The 20,436-nt window shown below is 40.7% G+C and overlaps 1 protein-coding gene across 2 annotated transcripts in view; it reads right to left on the bottom strand.

The window, feature by feature from the left end:
- The window catches only part of SMC5 (structural maintenance of chromosomes 5), a 103,983-nt gene that overhangs the window by 8,573 nt on the left and 74,974 nt on the right, over positions 1-20,436 (bottom strand). For both annotated transcript variants that reach the window (XM_047699327.1, XM_047699328.1), the window contains exons 16-17: positions 12,924-13,047; positions 12,461-12,583 (exon numbers count right to left, since the gene is read on the bottom strand). In XM_047699327.1, the coding sequence (XP_047555283.1) occupies positions 12,461-12,583; positions 12,924-13,047 (247 nt within the window). The remainder of the gene's footprint in view (positions 1-12,460; positions 12,584-12,923; positions 13,048-20,436) is intronic.

Raw genomic sequence — 20,436 nt, 5'->3', positions numbered from 1 at the left:
TCTCTGTCTGTCAAATAAGTAAAATCTTTAAAACAAAACAAAACAAAATAAAAAACACATTAGAGGCGTACTTTGGGGACCCTGTGGATTCAGTCCTAGAGCACCTCAATAAAGTAACCATTACCGTAAAGCATGTCCGGTGAATGTTTTAGTTTCCTGATGTGTGTGAAGGTTACATTTACTATACTGTAATCTAGTAGGTGTGCAATGAGATTATGTCTTAAAAAAATGTACACACCTCACTTAAAAAAATACTTCATTGCTAAAAAATGCTAACCACCACCATGTGAGTTTTCAGCAAAGCCACTCGCGGATCACAGGTCACCATAACAGATATAATAATGGAATATTATACCAGATCTTAAGGATAGTAAAGTGAAGAGTAATAGAATGAGGTATGCCTGTACATCAACAACTGAATTTTAAGAAGCAAATCATCTAAAAGCCATACCTCAAAAGTCATGACCAAGATTAGAAAGTTTAAATTTGAACTTACACGTTGAAATAATACCAGCACATCATATGACATTAATACTTAAGAGCTCTGAAATTTATCTTTTTTTAAAATTTTCTCAAAGAATTATTTGAGGGGGAGAGAGAGAGAAAGAGAGCACACACACACACAGTTAGATGGAGAAGCAGACTCCCCACTGAGACCCCAAGATCCCAGGATCATGACCTGAGTTGGGTGCAGATGCTTATCCCACTGAGCCACCCAGGCACCCCCTGAGCTTTGAAATTTAAATTTGCTTTTTTCTGAAAAGTTTAACTTAGCTATACATAATTATATTCTAATACAATTTGAAACACATAGTACATAGGCTTCCCATCTGAAAACTGAGCACATGAATGTGAAGAGAACCTTTAAATAGTGTTTGGTAGTTGTCCTAGTGCCTTTCATATAGTTATCATTTATTCATGGACCCATTCATTCCTTCGCCAGATAATTACTGAGAATCCATTAAATGTCAGTATTTTATTATGCACTGAACACAGAAAGGTGAAAAAGGAGAAAGACACACAAAATTATTATCATTAGAGAAACAGCTCTACTGTTCATTGAAAGCTATGTGCTGTGTGCTTCACACACAATTCCCTTCTTACAGTACTGTACAATGATATTATTCCTCATTTTGCAGTTAAGAAAAGAACTGAAGCATCTCGTCCAAACTCACACACTTAGTTGCAGGCTGTCAGGATTCACATCCACGCCTGCTTCTAGAACTCATGCTCTTTTCACTATAGCACCGTGCCCCTCGGAAAGAGCTGGATAGAGAAAAGCAAAGCCAGAGGTGTGGGGCAGGGGTCGGGGGCGGGGGAGGCAAACAGGAAAGAAGGCCAGAGTGGTCACAGAAACCAGGACAGGGGAATGGTTTTCAAGAACAGGTGAACAATTACGAAAGAGGAAGTAGCAGAATGCAGTCCCAGGACAGCGGATTACAGATGTAAAGGCAGGGAAGCCTGCTTAGAGGCTTGGTTAGGGAACAAGAAATCTACCATAGTTGGAGGAGAGGGAAGATTGGAAAAGTCAGTGATAAAGGTAGACAAGAGCCCGATGGCAAGTTTCACGGGTAATGAGGAGGGCATCATGGAATGCCTTCTGGGGGCCAAGCTTGTTATAACCACTACCTTGTACGTTAATTAATCTAATCCTCATTATAATCTTTGAGTATGTATTATCTTTCTTACACGTGGCTCAGAGATCTTAGGAAACTTGCTCAAGGTTATGAAAATACCAAGTGAATAGGTTCCTAAGAAATCAGGTCTGGCTTGCTCTTGCCATGAAACCTCCAACTTCAGTCTGCACAAAAAAATACCAAAGGGGTGTGCGAGAGGAATGGTAAATACTATCAATCAGTACCGGTGCCCAGCGACATGGCAGATGTATTAAGATCTCTCTGGGCAGAGACCTGGACATGTATATTATTAACAAGGTCCTCGGGTGATTTTGATGTATACAAGTTTCACAGCAAATGAGCTAACCCAAGACAAAAGTCAAAGGAATACGTCCTGGACTGAACTACAGATACAAAGCCGGCCCGATCCGAATCATGTGTCAGGACAGTTCCCTGAACCTGAGACACATGAAGGAAAACGTTGAAGATTCCCTGCCACACCTGCTTTGCTCTCAGGGCCAAGCACACTGAGGCAGCTGTCAACGGAGGCCAGAGAGAAACTGCTAGAGTCTTCCATTCCCGCTCCATACTCCTCTGGGCCTTACCAAAACAAAGCACTAAAATATTACAGCAAAGGAATACCAGAACATGTGGCCCTCTGGACTTGGGAGGACAAAACCTCATCCAACAGTTGCCTTCTACTGAGTGGCAGAGGTCTAATTAAGTATTTATCAGAGAAAACCATTCTTTACGTACATGTTTGTGACAACTCTTCACAGGGTACGTGCGCAACACCCCCCACCGGTCCCCACCACAGATCCGAACCATAATTCTTGCTGAGTTTCTCTGCTCGGGGTGGGGAGGGTAGGTAAAGAGCAGGAAGAAGCAGCAAACCATGATCCAAGATAATGTTGTAAAGTCAGACTAGTAAAAAAGGCTTTATTAACAATTCTGCTTAGAGTCTAGCCTTTAAACAGGTAATGGACAACAGAAACTTTTCATCTGTGGGAAACCTAAAGGGAGAAAAAGGCAAATTTGCAAACCATGCCCCACCAACATCTCAAAAAGGACTATTCTGTGGGTACATATTCTGAAAGAATAAGTATCATCTTTTCTCAGAAATTCTGAGAAAGTTCAATGGTCCTGAAAGGTATATAAGGACATTGAACGAGGAAAACCTTCTCTAAGAGGGCCCTCTAGTGGAACAAATTGGAATGCGTCACAGATTTTCTTACTAAATACAAAAAGCATACTACACCTAAAATTTATAATAAAGGATTCTATTTAACAATATTGAGTCAAAATGAAAATGATATTCTGTATGAAAGGAATGTGAGCTCTAAGTAGCATTAACTTTTACTAAAACACTAGTTGTAAATAAAAACAGTATTTTAATTTTCCTTTGATATAAATAAGCCTCAAATTTCATACCAATTTAATGGATTTCCAATTCAAATGTTAACTGTTTTACTATATATCATGCAGAATACATATTTTAGAAATATGAAAAGTAATCATTTAATATCAACTTTAAATTTTAATGTCAAATTTGAAATTTAAAAAGAGTGGTTTTGACTTACTAGTATACAAGATTACAAATTATAATCTTAAGAAATTAAGAAGCAGCAATAATACGGTTTACCTGTTAAATGACCTCTTCTCTCCTCAAATCTAACTATCTTAAAAAACAAGTCTCCTGATATTGTGCTGTGGGACAGAGGTAAGCAGGTACTCCCAGAAGAGAACATTACATGAAAGCAAGGGGTATCTAAATTTAGTGGGAGGACAGACACATTAAACAATTTCTAATTCTTATAATATTAATTCTGATGCAAACCTATACTTTTTAAGGAAACCCTGGTTTCATGCTAGGCAGTGCACTAAGCATCTCAAGATATATTAAATGGAATTATCACTATACCCCCGTAAGGCAGATAGGTATTTTAATACCTATGACTGAAAATAAGAGACATGAAGCAAGGGTTGGAAAGCAGTGCACGGCTTAAAACAAAACAAAAAAACCCAAAACCTCAACCAAGTAACAGGTCTACCCCTCTGTATCCACCTTCATATGTAAACTGACATGCAGTCAGCTTACTAACTTGTCCTAAAGATATTCCAGACACAATTAACAAACCGACACGGCACAACCACCTTTCTTCTCTGAAGACGTTTTATAGGCCTGGAACCCTGTTGCCCTCTTGGCCTTCCAACAGTCTGAGGCCCTACCAAACCCCATGGTGGTCAGTCATCCTTCAAGTTCCCTCACGGATACGACTGAACATGTCAATCTCCTTTTGTGAACGTGTTTTCATGGTCAGCGTCAAGGACAAAATGGGAAGTGGTAGTAACAGTTCCTTAGCGCAACCTGCCAAGTGTTCAGAGGGACAAGTGGGGGAAAAAAACCCATTCTTTTCTCTTGTTTCAAAGGACACAGGACAACAAGAATAACAGTACGAGCATCTGACCGCAAACAGAAAGGAAAAGTAAAAGAATAAGAAAGTGAACGATGAGAGCCGTATGCTACACACTCTTCCACTCAGTCTTCATTATTCCAAAAGGGTGGTTAGGGACCATGGTCAGTCAGCAACAAACACTTAATGAGCATACAATGCAGGAAATAAAAGAACCTTCCAAAAAGAATGTATGAAACAATTTTCAGACCAACTCATGGAAAAGAGAAAGAGAATGGTACAAAATACTGTCGAGGAGACAACACACGACACAGTCGGGCAGCATCGGCTCAGAGCAGGATGGGAAACCTGACGAGGGCTGTGCGCGCGCATGTCTGTGAGTGGTCGAGAGGCTGAGAACAAAGCGGCTATTTCCAGGTACCAAATCTAAAGGGACAAGCAGTAACCAGAGGTTATTTCTTTGGACAGTGTAATGTGGCGTCTTTATAAAAAATTAGTGACTGAAAAACTGAAAACAAATCCTTTTTCCAAGAAACTTTGCTATTCTCCGTCATAGTCTACTCTGCTCAAAGGATTAAGATTCCTGCTGCCACTCACACAGTGGGTCCCAGGACGGTAACTGTCCGCTGACACCAGGTCTTGGTACAACCACGTGACCACAGGCTGCTGCAGAGCAGCTCCGTTCCAGAGTGGGCTGAAGGTGGGCGACTGACCCCAAAGCCCTCACGATTTCATGATACTTCTGTAAACGTGACACCAACCTATAGTTCTCTTTAGCTCATTAAACGCTTCATTCAAAAACAAAACTTCACGCACAAGGATCCAATGCTGTATTGTGTGGCTGGACTCACTCCATACAGTATGGGCGCGATGGGTTCCTTTCTTCCTGAAATCTCTTCTGTAATGTCCCCTCCCACGAACAACCAGGCTCACAGGCTCAGTCGGTGACAAAATGTAGGATGGGCTCTATTTTTAATTATTTACCAACAGAACACATGACGGATAGAAGACTTTGCTCACACCCCGTGAAATAAACACAGATAGGGCTCTGTTTAGGTAGTTAGCTCCAGACCCAGCTCCCACAGCACCCTCCCCCCGCCCCCCATCTCGGTACTACCTTCGGTTGTTTCTTTGCTGCATCCTTTCACCATGTTCAGAATGACTTCCCCATCTTCCAAGCCTCTGGCCTTTGCTCTAAGCACACTCACCAATCCTAGCGTATCAAACCTGATCTTCAGCTCCTTCTGGTGAGCTGTGTTTGTGCTCGCCTACTACTCTAACGTGCTTATCAGCTAGCAAAATCTTGTTTCTCCCAACTTTTTCTAGCCACTTTTTCTGGAAGCCGATTCTGAAGAGGCTGACTTCAGAAAAATGTTCCCACTCCTCTGAGAGGTCCTCAATTTCCTAAAACTTATCAGTCCTGTTTCCACTAAAAGATACTACTTCAGTTCAGTATTAAGGAATGTTTCTGAAAAGTGAGGCGTAATGTGAATCATGTACAGACCCTGCCACAGCGTAGCAGACTCTGGGAGGGGAAAAGAGTGGACGACCAAGGCGCAAGGGGACTTCAAATACAGGATGAGCTTTAAAAATCTGCAACAAACATGGCAAAGTGCTACATTTGTTAGGGAGAAGGGACGTATGGAAGTTCTATTACTCCTACTCTGGTGTATCTTTAAGATTTCATAGTAGGAAATGTTGGAAAAAAGACTTTAGTGAAACAAATGATGAACTCCTAAGTTTTAAGCATTTTTTTAGCTTGGAAATGTAACTGGTGAATGAGCTGCCTGTCAAGGGGACAAGCTGGTGGGTTCTGTGGAACCTATTCAACAGCGAAACCATCACCCCCAATGCAACAAACCTATCTATCCCTTTCAACACTGTGTACCCCGCTGTAACCTACCCCACTATATGCCCCCAGGCCACCGCTGACTGATTTCCGTCACAGGCCATTCTACATTCTATAAATGTCATATAAATGGAATCAGAGTTGTCTTTGGTCTGGCTTCCTTCACCCAGCATAATTAGGATCCACCATATTGTCTCAGTAATTCATTCCTTTTTACAACTGAGTAATACCCTGTTGTGTGGATATACTGTATCGTGTCTTCACCACTGCTGAACATTTGTTTCCAGTTTTTAACTAGGACAAAACTGCCACCGATTCCTGTACTGGTCTCTCATGGATATATGCTTTCCCTTCTTTTGGGTAAATACTAGGAGAGGAATGGCTGGATTGGCAGGTATATTTTTAGCGTTTAAAAATCTAATGGTTTGCCAAAGTGGTTGTGCACTTGAACTCTCTACCAGGATGTACATGAGTCCCAGATGCTGCACACCCTCACCAACACGTCCGTACGACGTCTGCCATTCCAGCGGGTCTACGGCTGTAGCTCATAATTCACGATTCCCTACATCTTTTCATGTCCAGCATCTTTTCATGTGCTCATCTGCTATCTGTGTATTTTTTCTTTTTTTTTCTTTTTTAAAGATTTTATTTATTTATTTGACAGACAGAGATCACAAGCAGGCAGAGAGGCAGGCAGAGAGAGAGGAGGAAGCAGGCTCCCCACGGAGCAGAGAGCCCCATATGGGGCTCGATCCCAGGACCCTGGGATCATGACCTGAACTGAAGGCAGAGGCTTAACCCACTGAGCCACCCAGGCGCCCCCTGTGTATTTTCTTGAGTGAAGATTATGTTAAGATCTTCTGCCCATTTTCTGACTGGGCCGTCAGTCATCTCTGTATTGACAGTTGTACAAGAGTTCTTCTTATAGTATTCTCCATGTCAGCAAACCTTTTCTGTACAGGGCTAAGGAGCTAAGTATTTTAGTCGAGGGTATGTCGAGGGCCCCATACAGAATGTCATGCATTTTTTTTTAATCCCTTGAAAATGCAAGAACTGGTAGCTTGCAGGGACTTAATATAAGCAGCTGTTAGGCTCCATTTGGCCCCCAATAATAGCCTGTCACCTTGATAGAAGTCCTTTGTCAGGTGTAACGCTGCCAATATATGCTCCCCGCCAGTCTGTAGCCTGCCTTTTTTAACAGCATCTATTGAAAAGCAAGTTAATTTTGCTGAAGTAAAACTTGTAATTCCTTTTGCCTTACAATTTGTGCTTTTTGTGTTCCACTCAATTTTTCCCAAACCAGGAATTTTTATTTCCTTCAAAAAGCTTTTAGCTTTAGTTCTTCCACTTAAGTCTGTGTCCCATTTATATATGGTAGGAGGGTAAGGGTTGTGGCTCATCTTTTGTACACGATTATTCAATTGTTCCGGCACTATTTGTTAGACTCTTCTTACGCCATTGAATTGCCTCAGTTATCTGTGCCAAAAAACAATCAGCTATGTATGTGTGAATCTATTCCTGGTTTCCCTGTTCGGTCCCACTTAGCCATATACGTCTATTTTTACACCAATACAATGATGTCTTCATTATTGCAGCTTTATAATAAGCCTTAAAATTAGGAAGGGTGAGTCATCAAACTTGGGTCTTTTTCAAAGTTCTTCTAAGCGACTCCATTTTCGAATAAGCTTGTCAATTTCTAAAAGCCCTGCTGGGAATTTTATTGAATCTATAGGAGAGTTCTGACATTTAAACAAATCCTGGACCTTGGATCCATGAACACAATCTCTCCATTTATGTAAGTCTTATTTTAATTTCAGCAAGATTTTGTAGTTTTCAGCATACAGGTCTTATAAATATATCCCTAAGCATTTCGTATTTTTGATGATACTGCACACAGTAGGGTTTTTTTTTTTTTTTTTTTTTTTTTTTTTTGAGTAGGTTCCACACTGAGTGAGCAGCCAACACAGGGCTTGCATTCAAGACCCAAAGTTAAGGGCAGCTTAAGAGTCCGTTAAGTGTCTGCCTTCGGCTCAGCTCATGATTCTGGGGTCCTGGGATCCAGCCCCACATCGGGCTGCCTGCTCAGCAGGAAGCCTGCATTCTCCCCCTCCTTGTGCACACGTTCTCTCTCTCTCAAATAAATAAGTAAAATCTTAACAAAAAAAAAAAAAAAGACCCCAAGCTAAGACTGAGCTGAGATCAAGAGTCATGCTTAACCAACTGAGCCAGCCAGGTGCCCCACAGAGTCCTCTTCAACTTTGATTTCCAATTGTTTATTGCTAGGAGATGGAGCCACATCGGATTCTGAACTTCTATACTGACTTGTATCCTACAGCCTTGCTAAATGCATTGATAGCACTGATTCCTAAAGATTTTCCACAGACAAAGTCTGTCTGAAATAGACAAGTGTTTCGTTTTTGGGTTTTCTTTTTTTTTTTTTCCTTAGTGCACTGGCTAGATCTCCAGTGCAATGTGGAACAGAACTGGGTAGTGAGGATTTTCCTTGTTTCCAGTCATTAGGGGAAAGCTTCATTCCTTCATCAATGAGTACGCTATGAGCTAGTGGTTTTGGATAATTTCCTTCTATTCCTAAAAACACAAAGCTTTTATCATAAAAGGATGCTAGACTTTGGCAAATATTTTCTCTGTATATAGTAAGACAATCATCTGGTTCTTCTGTAGTTGTTCACAAGCTGGATTACATTGATGAATCTTCAAATGTTAGATCAACCTTGTACTTCTGAGATAAACTCACTTGGTTAGTTGGATTTTACTGTTTATATACTGTTGGATTACTAACTCTTTTTCCCCGGAGATTTTATTTTTAAATCTTTAAATCAATGTGGGGCTCAATCCCAGGACCCTGGGATCATGACCTGAACTGAAGGCAGATGCATGGCCAGCTGAGCCACCTAGGTGTCCCTCATTTGCTAACTTTTTAAATCAATTTTTGCAGCTATGGTTCATGAGAGACACTGGTCTATAGTCTGATTTTGATACTGGAGAATGCTAGCCTCATAGAATCTGTCATGAAGTACCCCCACCCCCCTTTACCTTTTAAGACTCTTAGGTAGAACTGTTAGTCTTCCTTCTCCCTGGAATTCACCAATGAAGCCTCAAGGCTGGCGTTTTCCTTGTGGGAAGGTTTCTAAGTGCAAATTTAATTTCTTCAGTAAATACAGGGCTATTCTAATTGGCTCTTCCTTCAGGGACTTTGGGACCTGTAAAGAGTTTGCCCATTTCTTCTAAATTGTCAAATTTACTGCCTGAAAGTCGTTCACCATTCTCCTAATACCCTTTCAGCATTTGTGAGCTCTCTAGTGCTGTGCTGTTTCCTACTGGCTTCTTCTTCCAACACTGTGGCCTGGAAACTCTCCAGGCAGTAAGCTAAGGCCATCAAAGGTATCATCTTGCCCTGTTTTCCCTTCCCTCAAAAATCACTGTCCTGTGCTTCCTGGCATTTTTAAATTTTTGATTATGGAAAATTTCAAACATACATGAAAGCAGAGAGAGCAGTCTAGTAAACCTTCAGGTACCTATCATCCAGCTTCAACAATTCTAAACTCAAGACCAAGAGAGTGGCATATATACTCCATCTAGATTCCCTTCTTCCCTGGAGGATTTTGAAGACATTCCAGACATTGTATTCTCTTCATAAATACTAAAACAATGTATTTTTGACTTTAAAAAAATCCATAACCACATTATCAAACCTAAAAATGTCAATGAATTTTAATATTATTGAGTCAGTGTTCAAACTTCCATTTCTTAGGTAAAAAAAAAAATTTTTTTTTTTTTTACAATTGTTTTGTTCAAATTGGGATCTAAATTATGTCCATTCATTTTATTTGGTTAATATATTTTTTAAGATCTTTTTCACTTAATTAGGTTCTCTCTCCCCCTTTTCCTTTTCTTAGATATTGCACTATCCAATACAGCAGGCCCAAATTATACATGGCCATTAAGCACTAAAAACGTAGCTAGTATCACTGAGAAACTACATTTTTAGTTTAATTTAAATTAATTTAAAAATAAAAACCAATACTCCAGCTATCAGAAAATGTTTAGTTAGAACTTGGGTGCATGAATTTACTTTTTCAACTGTAGGTTTTACAAAATCAAAATAGATTCAAATATTTCTGATGACAATTTATCATCTAAATTGAGATCTAATTATAAACTAGAGTATTCTAAAGACTTGAAACTGGTAGTTTTAGAGCAGTGGTTCTGAAATGGGAGAACCACTTGTCCCCCAGGGTACATCTGGCAATCTCGTCACAGCTGGAGTGGGGAGGGACAGACTGCTGGCATCTAGCAAGTAAAGGCCAGAGAGATGTGTTTACACATTCTCCAATGCACAGCACAGCCCCCACACTAAGACTTCTCCAGTGGACAATGTTGGCAGTGCTGACACACCCTGGACCAGAACCTTAATCAGACTGAAATAATTTCATGTTATGTCTGAGGGTATGCACAAAAAGATCTGTTTTTTTTGTTTTGTGTGTGTGTGTGTGTGCGATTGTAGCAGCTAATATGATCCCCTGATTCACTGGCAGCTGCAAAGTGCTGTCAGTCTATTACTGCAATTCCCTCGGCATTGTCTGAAATGCTTCTGTAAAGAGGATCTTCTCTTACTTATCCTAAGTAATACGTCACCCAGGAAATTCTGGATAAATGCTAGATTCTTTCCTTGCCATTTTTCAAAATAATGAGCTGCTTCTCCAATATTCTCCAAAGGGGACCAATACTACTATTTTTTAAAAGTATCACTGTGATTTCATAAATATAGATCCTTTCAATATTTTTTGGGCTTCTGTGATTAAAAAAAAAATCCGCTGGGCTCTACATCCTCTTGTTTAAACTTTTCTCAGTCTCTTTCTTAAAGATGTATCTCTCACATTCTGCACCATATTGGAACTTGGAAATGGTCTTTTTTAAAAGACGAGCTACATCCTTTCACACTTCGTGACCAGTCTCATGTTTGGCCTTAGTTCGGTCATTTCATGTCATACTTACTTTTGGGGCATATACAGATATAAGTAAGATATCTAATCTCTAGTGATATGATGTGTTTTATCTCTCTCTCATTTTCTTTGTATATCTTTTTGGAAAGTTTGCACAAATACCTTATATAATGTCCTTGGTCCTTTATATCTTTTTTACAATATTGTCTGTTGGTTCCCACTACAAACAGTATTGAAATTCTTCCTTTCTGTCTCCCAAAGCACCCACTTTGAAGTAGTATCATCTTATTTCCTGATGATACCTATGGGACAATCAGGGACTATATTCCGTTTTACTTCAATTGTCTCTCTTCCTCCGTTTCCAGTGCTGTGTGTCAGCTATGCTTTCAGTCTTAAAGCCATGTAAGACCAATTTTACTGTCTCCTTCGTCTACTGCATGGTTCTGGCTCTCCGTAAGCAGCGTGCTTCTGCAAAGTAGTTTACTTTGGTTGGAGGGTTCCCAGGGCCTGGACTGCCACTGCACCATCTGACCTTTCTAGGGCCTATAGTGACCTCCCAGTTTCAGCTGCTCTCAAACTGATCTGCAGAGCTTTCCACAGCTCGTGGGGCTTCCTTCGTTTAGAGAGGAGAACCTGTTGGTGACCTCATTTTTGGGTTCCCTGAACTCTCCCCCTATTTGCCACGTCCCTTATTCTTACCCACTGATATTCTGGCATTCACACATGTGTAACAAAGAATTAGGCCTTTGCCCCTGGTGTTCGGGAAGAGACTCTAAAATCCTAGGAATTTTCTGAGTGATGGGTTACTCAGGAGCCCACTCCTTGGATCATAGCTATGTTCAAGCTTAGGAGATGACTCAAGAATGGGATAGACAGTTCCAGAAAGACAAATCATGTGATCAGAGGGCTGGGTGTCAAGTCAGGGGATTACCTTGACTTATTGCTGAAGCCTGCAGGGCAGGCTTGTGGGGGACCAACGCTGGGTGGTTACAGGGAGAGGAAACTGCAGTACACCGAGAGGGGTACTCTGGAACTCAGTTTTGTTGTCCATGTTGTTCATGGGTTTGTGGCTCTTATCCTAGTTGCTCTTCTGTTTTTGGGAAAGGATTTGGAAGACTCAAAACTACGCCACTGCCACTCGCACTCTGCCGTCAGTTCTTCGTTGTCATTTTCGTTAACTTCAGTGCATCACATTTCACCCCCTGCATGTTATCTTCATATTTATCATTTCATGCATCGGTATTACCAGAAAATTAAATCACCAAAACCGTACGCTAAAGCCACTCTGGGTGGTGACTGTAACTCATCGGCACCGTATTTTATGGGCTGTACAAACTGCAGTAAAGGCCACCAGCTGCTACCTGCTGACAGGGGGACTATAATTTATATGGGCTAAGAGAACACACAGGAGACTCTGCGTGTCTAGTGACTCCGTCCAATACCCTACACCGTACCTCCCCCAGTCAAATAACATAAAATGCATAGTACAATGTTTCAAATAATGCTTCCTCATCCACAAAATGCATTAAATTCGTAAACTAAAGAGCATGTAACGAAATGCATATCCCAAGTGATGACACAGGAACCCCATCATAAAAAAGTAAAAAGCCAAACTACCTCTGTGAGACGGAGTTGTGAAGAAGCAGCCATGTAATCAGATTGTAGTTTGTTCTTCTCAGAGATCACTGTAGTATTTTGAAGAATTAAATCAACTTTTTGTATATGCAAAGAAGTACAAATCTAGGAACAAAAATCCCTAAAAGTTTAATTTGTTTGACAACTAAGAAAAAAAAAGTTTTAAAAAATGTATAAACCATGACAAAGAGAACATTTTTCTAATCCAACTGGTAACTCTAATTATTCTTTTTACAATTATTTCTTACAAGAGAATTTTTTCATGTTTTTCTGTGTTTAAATGAAACATAATAACTTAGCTTAATGAGTGCTTTTAACCCATTTACTGACCTAAAATGAAAAATGACGAAGTTAAAAATTATAGTAAAATCTTATCAAGAGCTTTTTTAAATCTAACTTATCCACCTGCTATAAAAAAGTGACTAAAATTAAGAAAATGCCTTACCTTTACAAAGTTTGTTAATTCAGTAACAAGTTTTGCTTTTTGAACATTTATTTCTCTGATTTTGGTACTTGCTTTTCGCTCTTCCTCCTCAAGGTTGCAAACATCCTGTTCCATCAGCTTTAAACTGTATGAAACACATAATGATCGAGAAATCAGAGTTAACACAGGTTTGAGCCCAAATCCTTAGGTCTCCTGCTGTTTGATGGGCTTTTTAAGCCATGCTATTCAGACATAAACACTACTAGCTTCCAGATTAAACAATCTTGTTATGTAACCACTCAGGATTTAAAAGTATTTGTTGAGCACAGGTGAAGTAATGATGGTGGTAATGGTATAGGATCTGGTGTCAGGAAGATGGATTTGATCTCCTCTTTGCCACTGATGACCAGTGTAACTAGAGAAGTCACTCTTTTTTTAATTTTATATGACAGAGAGAGAGACAGAGAGCACAAGCAGGCAGAGTGGCAGGCAGAGGGAGAGGGAAAAGCAGGCTCTTGGCCGAGCAGGGAGCCTGATGCGGGGCTCAATCCCAGGATCCTGGAACTATGACCTGAGCCGAAGGTAGCTGCTTAACCAACTGAACCACCCAGACGCCCTTAAACAAGTTACTCTTTTGAACTTTAGTATATCTACAAAGTGGAAAAAGTAACAGTACTTCCCCTACAGAGCTATGATGAAAATTTTATAAAGGTAAAATATGTAACACACTTAGTACAGTGCCTGGCCCTTCACTGATGACTATTAGTTACTAACCATCGTTATGAATGTTGTTTACACACAGTCCCTTACCTAAAGTAGCTTAACTGAGGAGATCTGATTAACAGATTAAAAATATATAGCAAAAAGGTAATACAACCCTAAAGACTAATACTACTTTGCTATTCAAGGTAAAGAAACTAAGGATAAGAAATTAAGTTCCCTGAGATCATGTGTGGTATGTGGTTACGTAGTACGTGGTTAAGATGTGTCTGACACCAGTCCAAGTTCTTTTCCACCCCACCACGTTGCCTCCAGGGTAAAAGTAGGAACCCAGTTTGGAAACAGTAATACACAAGAATGAACAAGTTCAGCAGATGTTGTAGACAGGGGCCTGAACAGTACATGAAAGAGAGAGTAGAGGAAGCCAGGGAGGTGAGATGAAATGGGTCAAGTGAAAGGAGACTGGAAAAAGTTGAAAGTCAATCTAAGAAAAGGAGTTTTGTAACCAGAGGTGTTTAACATAGGTATGAGAAGCAGGGTGGTGATGGGTATAAAAGGCCCTTTCACTACAAAAAACCACATTACTTATGAAGAGAGAGTTTAGTTTTAGACACTGGGTCCAGCAAAACAGTCAAACAGGAAAGGTTAGGTGTCTTGCAGATGATGAAAGACAGGAATGAGGACAAAGGTGAAGGCTGAAAAGAGGCTTAGAGATGAAAACCATCTAGGCAGCCAGACTAAATAGTATCTTGCTTTAAGCAACAAAGGTACACTGTTACATTTTCCCTAATTGCTAATGGACAATGGTTTAAAAAAACAACAAAAAAACAGTAAAGAACAAATTCTCTTAATGCATTTCATGTATGATTCAATTTAGGAATGTGCTTAAGAACACATACTACATTAGGTCAAGGTAAACAGATACCTTAGCTCAAGGCAAGTAAGCAGGCACTCATTATCAAAGACTGACTATGTCATTAACATCTAAATCTTTATAGGGGGGAAAAAGGTTAATCACAACAAAAAGTCAGGTCTGAAGCAGACCATGGGGAAAACCTTTGAACTGGAAGCCATGTTCCCTTCCTCTAGAATGAACACCCTAGTGGCTTTTATCCCCTCCTCTATATCCCAGTTTCTACAAAACATCCAAATACAACAGAACGGATAAGGGGTTCCGAAGAGTGCGGCCTGGGTGCTCTCAGTAAGCCAGCCGTTTTCCTTCAGCTAAGATTTACACTATTTGCATATTCTGTGGAATATGTTATCATTAAGGCAAAGGCAGATGTAATTCCAGTTGTAACACGGCAGATTTCAGCTGAAGGGGTGGGATAAACCCCCAGGTGCCCACTCTCTTCTGTGAAAAATCAGCATCTCCTCCTCCTTCCCTTTTACTCTCTTTCAGAATCAGTGAGAAAGCGCATAGCCTAAGGGTCTGGACTGATCATCTCGCTGCCTGTACCCCTTCTCTCCTCTCCCACCAATCCAAAGTCAACGGACTTCTTATTCTGGATATAGGTGTGGGTCAGTCGTTCTCAAAGTGTGGTCCAGAGGCCTGTGGGGATCCCTGAAACCACTGCCAGGGAATCATGAACTACTCTCACTGTTGTGAGAAGACCTCAACCGCCCCACAGACTGTCGTGATGTTTGCAAGGATGGCATAAGAGCAATGGTGAATAAAAACACGCTAGTGCCCAGGGACACATCTAGGGAGAAGCACCAAAGTGCACTCAGCATCGTGAGATTCTTCAGTGCCATGTACTCAAAAATTTCAGAAATGTCCAATTCAATTAATATTGCTGATGACAGTAAACATTAGCTATTAAGTCGTGAATCTTACATATTTTCATTTTTTACTTCAAGTATAACATATTAGTTGTAGGTGTGAAACGTAATGGTTTCATGTCTGTATATATCAAGAAATGATCACCACAAAAATCTAGTTAACATCTGTCACCATATGTACCCATAAAAGTTTTTTTCTGATAAAGAAAACTTTTAAGATCTACACTCAGCAGCTTTCAAATGTGCAATACAATCTTATTAACTAGTCACACGCCACACATTACCTTCCCGTGAGTCTTTATCTTATCCTGGCAGTCTGGACCTCTTGATCACCTATTTTACCAACCCCCAGCTCTCCTCCCTAGTCCCCGCCACCCCGCAACCACCAATTGGTTCTCTGTATCTATGTGTTTCTGCCGTTTGTTGGTTTTTTAGATGGGACTGTAACTGAAATCATATGGCCTGTGTCTGACTTACCGCACTTAGCATAATACTCTCAAGTTCCACTCATTTGTCACAAAAGATTTCCTTCTTTCTCATGGCTAAGCAGTAGTGCAGTGTGTGCACACACATGTGCATGTGTCTGTGTGTATCTCACTCCTTCTTTACCCATTCAGCCATTCATGGACACTGAGGGTGTGTCCATATCTTGGCTCCCATAAAGAATGCTGCAATGAATATGAGAGCACAATTTTTCAAATCTGTGCTTTCATTTTCTTTGAATAAATACCCAGAAGTGGAATTACTGGATCATGTGGTACTTCTATTTTCAATGTGTTGAGGAACCTCCATCTTGTTTTCCACAATGGCTGCACCAATTTACATGTCCACCAACAGCAGACAAGGGTTCCGTTTTCTCCGCATCCTTGCCAACATGTGGTATTTCTTGTGCTTTGATAACAGCCATTCTGACAGGTGTGACATGCTAATCTCACTGTGGTTATTTATCCCTGATGATCAGTGACACTGAGCACCTTTTCAGGTGCCTGCTGACGATCTGTAGGTCTTCTTTGGAAAAAACGTCTGTCTATTCAGTTTCTCTGCCCATTTGTTAATCAGATTGGGGTTTTTTTGCTATGAGTTATAGGAATTCATTACATTTTAGATATTAAACCCTTACTGAACAGAATATTTCCAAGTATGTTCTCCTGTTCCATAGGTTGCCTTCTTGGTGTGGCAATGGCTTCCTTTACTGTGCGGAAGCATTTAAGTTTGATGTAATCCTATTGGTTTATTTTTGCTTTTGTTGCCAAGGTCTTGGGAGTCAGTTCTAAAAAAAAAAAAAAAAATTACTGTCCACCCCCATGTCAAAGAACTTACTGTTTTCTTCAAGGAATTTTAGGCTTTCTGGTCTTATATTAGTCTTTAATCCATTTTGAGTTGATTTTTCTGTTTGGTGTAAGCTTGTGGTCCAGTTTCAATCTTTTGCATGGGGCTGTCCAGTTTTTCCAGCACCATTTATTGAAGAGACTATCCTTTCTTCATGGTTCACTCTTATCTCTCTTGTCATAAAGTAACTGACCATAGATCCATGTGTTTACTTCTGGGCTCTCTATTCTGTTCCACTGATCTATGTGTCTGTTTTTATGTCAATACCTGTTTTGATTAATACAGTTTTCTGATACAGCTTGAAAACAGGGAGTACGATGCTTTCAGCTTTTTCCTTCTCAAGATTGCTTTGGCTATTTGGTATCTTTTGTGGTCCCATAAAATTTTAGGATTCTTCCAATTCTGAAAAATGCCAATGGAATTAGGAAATAGACAGGAATTCCACTGAATCTATAAATTGCTTTGGGTAACATAGATACTTGAATAATATTAATTCTGCAAATCCATGAGTACAGAAAATCATTCCATTTATTTGTATCGTTTAATTTCTTTCCTTAATGTGTTATGGTTCAGTATAAGGTCTTTCAAATCCTTGGTTAAATTTATTCTTAAGCATTTTCTTTTTGGTGTGATTTTATAACTGGGACTGTTTTCTTAATTCACCTTTGAGTCCGTTGTTAGTGTATGAAAATGCAACAGATTTTTATACGCCGATTTTGTACCTTGCAACTTTACTGAATTTGCGGATTTGTTCTACACGTTTCTTTTGGTGGAATATTTAAAGTTTTCTATGTAAAATCACGTCAGCCACAAAAAGTGCCGGTTTTACGTCTTTCCAATTTAAATGCCTTTTATTTCTCTTTCTTGCCTAATTGCTCTGATCAGAAATCCTAATTTCTAATACTATGCTGAATAAAACTGGGCAGAATGGGCATCCTGGTCTTGATCCTGATGTTAAAGGAACATATTTTAGCTTTTCACAGTTGAGTGTAATGTTAGCTGTGGATTTGTCACATATTGTCTTTATTATATTCAACTATGTTTCCTCTATGCCCACACTGTTGGGAGTTTTTACTAAAAAATGGGTGTTGTAGTTTGTCAAGTCCTTTTTCTGCATCTATTAAGATGATAGTATTTTTTTTTTTTTGCTTTCTCTGTTATTCAGACATAGCCATAGCACTTACAGCATCTGTACATAGAAAATTTGTACGTACACAACATTCTGACATTAATTACTATCCCATCATTCTCTGAAAAGGGAGAGGGGCTCGGGATGTGGCCTACTGAGTCTACTAGACTATCTTCATGGCATCACTGTGCCCTGAACATGACAGTGATGTGTCCTGTAATACTTGAAAATAGGTATAGAACCAAAGGTTACTAATACTGTTAGTGCCTTTCTGATTGGAGACCATGTTTCATATCTAAGCTTAATATTTGGCAATACACTCCTTCCCATAAAAAACAAACCAGGAAAGTCCAACACTGTCATCCCCCACTGGATGTTTATCGTATATTTGTAACACTAGGCCGCATTTTCCTCGCTAATAACTAATTCCAGGAACTTGAACATTCAATATTGCTTCTTGTGAAACTACTAAGACTTATCCTAGCTTCAGATCCTCTGAGCAACTCTTCATGGCCAACCCCTTCCTCCCTTGAGGTCAGAGGAGGCATATGTCCTACCGTGGCTGCAGCTTAGAAGAGCAAGTCTAACTGCCAGTCCCGGGCTGACTCCTGCTGTTGGGGAGACTGGTGTTGCTGGGGATGGGACTGAGGGAGAGTGCCCTGTGGGGGCGGCAATGCAGCAGAGAGGATAAGCTGTTTGAAGGTTGCTCCACGGGAATCCTTCGGGCCTGTAAACACTGCTCAGGAGCTGGGTCAGCTGAGCCTGCGATGGGTGCTGAACTAGGGCAAGCTGGGAAGTCCGCTGCTGCTGCGTGACAGACAACGTCTGCGCCCGCTGCCCTCAGGAGCAGAAGTAGGGCAGCCACCGCCCGTCCTGTAAGCATAGTGCAAAGCACCACGACCACCCCACAATTGCGGGAGGAGGGACTCATGTAATCACTAACCACAAGCTGCTGACCTTGAGAAAACCTTGTATGTGTCCTGAATGAAAGGCGTTAGTGCAGCCCTCTGGGCTGCTTTGTGGCATTCGAGATGGAATCTGGACCCTGCTCCAGCTATGAAATCGTCACAGTGTCACACAGCAGGGCTCTAAGAGTGCTCTGTGTCCGGCTCACGGTGCCAGCTCTGTGCGTTCGTGGACCCTGGCATGGTGGACCTTGTAAAGTCCGCCACTGAATCATGTTGTGTGTACCACTGTGTCCAGTATGCAGTCCACTTGCATTCTGGTTAGTGTGAAACCTGGTCCTTAAAATTGAAGGTACAAGTTGCTGGATGTTAGATGAATTTCCAGAAGAAAGGTGAACGGAATCCAAATTCGACTCAGGGTTTGACTGTTATAAAAACCCCTGCAGCCCTTAACCATGGGCCATCTGAAGTTTGATCTTCAATGTTCCTTAGTTTCCTTGTGGTTGGTGAGTATTTGCCTCTGTCAGCCATGGCTGTCGCTCTACCTGGTCTGTCAGATGCGGCGCGGCTTGTAATTGGGCTAAAAATGGAGACTGAGCCAAGGCTTAAGGAACTGGGAAATTTGCAACGTGAGACCTCACCAGCTGTACCAATGTCTGAATAACAGACTGACTAAACAATGACCTTCTTTGTTACCATCTTTTCAAGAGCTGGTAAACTGGGATATGGCGTCTGGGAGGAGTGCAGGTATCTGCTGGGTCCCTGTTGGCATTGGGGAAGGGTCTGATTGCTGTGTGAGAGGATTTTCTTGAATTCTGGAAGGAAGCAGACGGGGTTGGGCTGTGATCAAACCTTTCCAATGCTTTCTCGAGGCTTGACTAGGTCTATACAATTATCAGACCCAGAATCTTGGCTTTTGTCAGTGGTCGTCTCAGGAAGACAGTCTTCAATGCCAAGTACTCATCACCCCTAACTTCTGCATAATTTAGTATGAGGTGAGTACAAACAAAAACTCTGGCCTTGAATTCTACTGAAGATCAATGATACAGTGAGTCTGAAGCCAAATCTGCCGTGGTCCTTTGTTCAGAAACGTGTAATAACAGGACATAGCTTTTCCTAAACTGCATTAAGTGCTCGTGACATTTATGGCAAATGTTCTGGACCATCACGTGATAATTATAACTGGATGTTCATAGAACTTCAAATGTCCTATCATAGGTACTTCCTAGTACCTAGCAAGAAAATTCTAAACTACGTCTAGATGTCTAAAACTCTTCATTAAGCTCTTTGACAGTACACATCCTGGATGAACTAAGTTGTAGCTGATCTGACAGTGGCTGCAAATACAATCTCAACCATCTTAGGGCCTATCTGTGCTTGTATAGTTCCTTTGAAACCATTCTTTGCTGAAGTGGATACACTGTTTACTGATTTGAAATTTCCCATAAATTATGGGCGCCTGGGTGGCTCAGTGGGTTAAGCCGCTGCCTTAGGCTCAGGTCATGATCTCAGGGTCCTGGGATCGAGTCCCACATCGGGCTCTCTGCTCAGCAAGAAGCCTGCTTCCCTCTCTCTCTCTCTCTCTCTGCCTTCCTCTCCGTCTACTTGTGATCTCTCTCTGTCAAATAAATAAATAAAATCTTTAAAAAAAAAAAAAAAAGAAATTTCC

The sequence above is a fragment of the Lutra lutra genome, chromosome 13, assembly GCF_902655055.1.
Source record: "Lutra lutra chromosome 13, mLutLut1.2, whole genome shotgun sequence".
NCBI lineage: Eukaryota > Metazoa > Chordata > Mammalia > Carnivora > Mustelidae > Lutra > Lutra lutra.
Note: the sequence above shows the minus strand (reverse complement) of the source record. Positions and strands in the feature narration are given on the sequence as shown.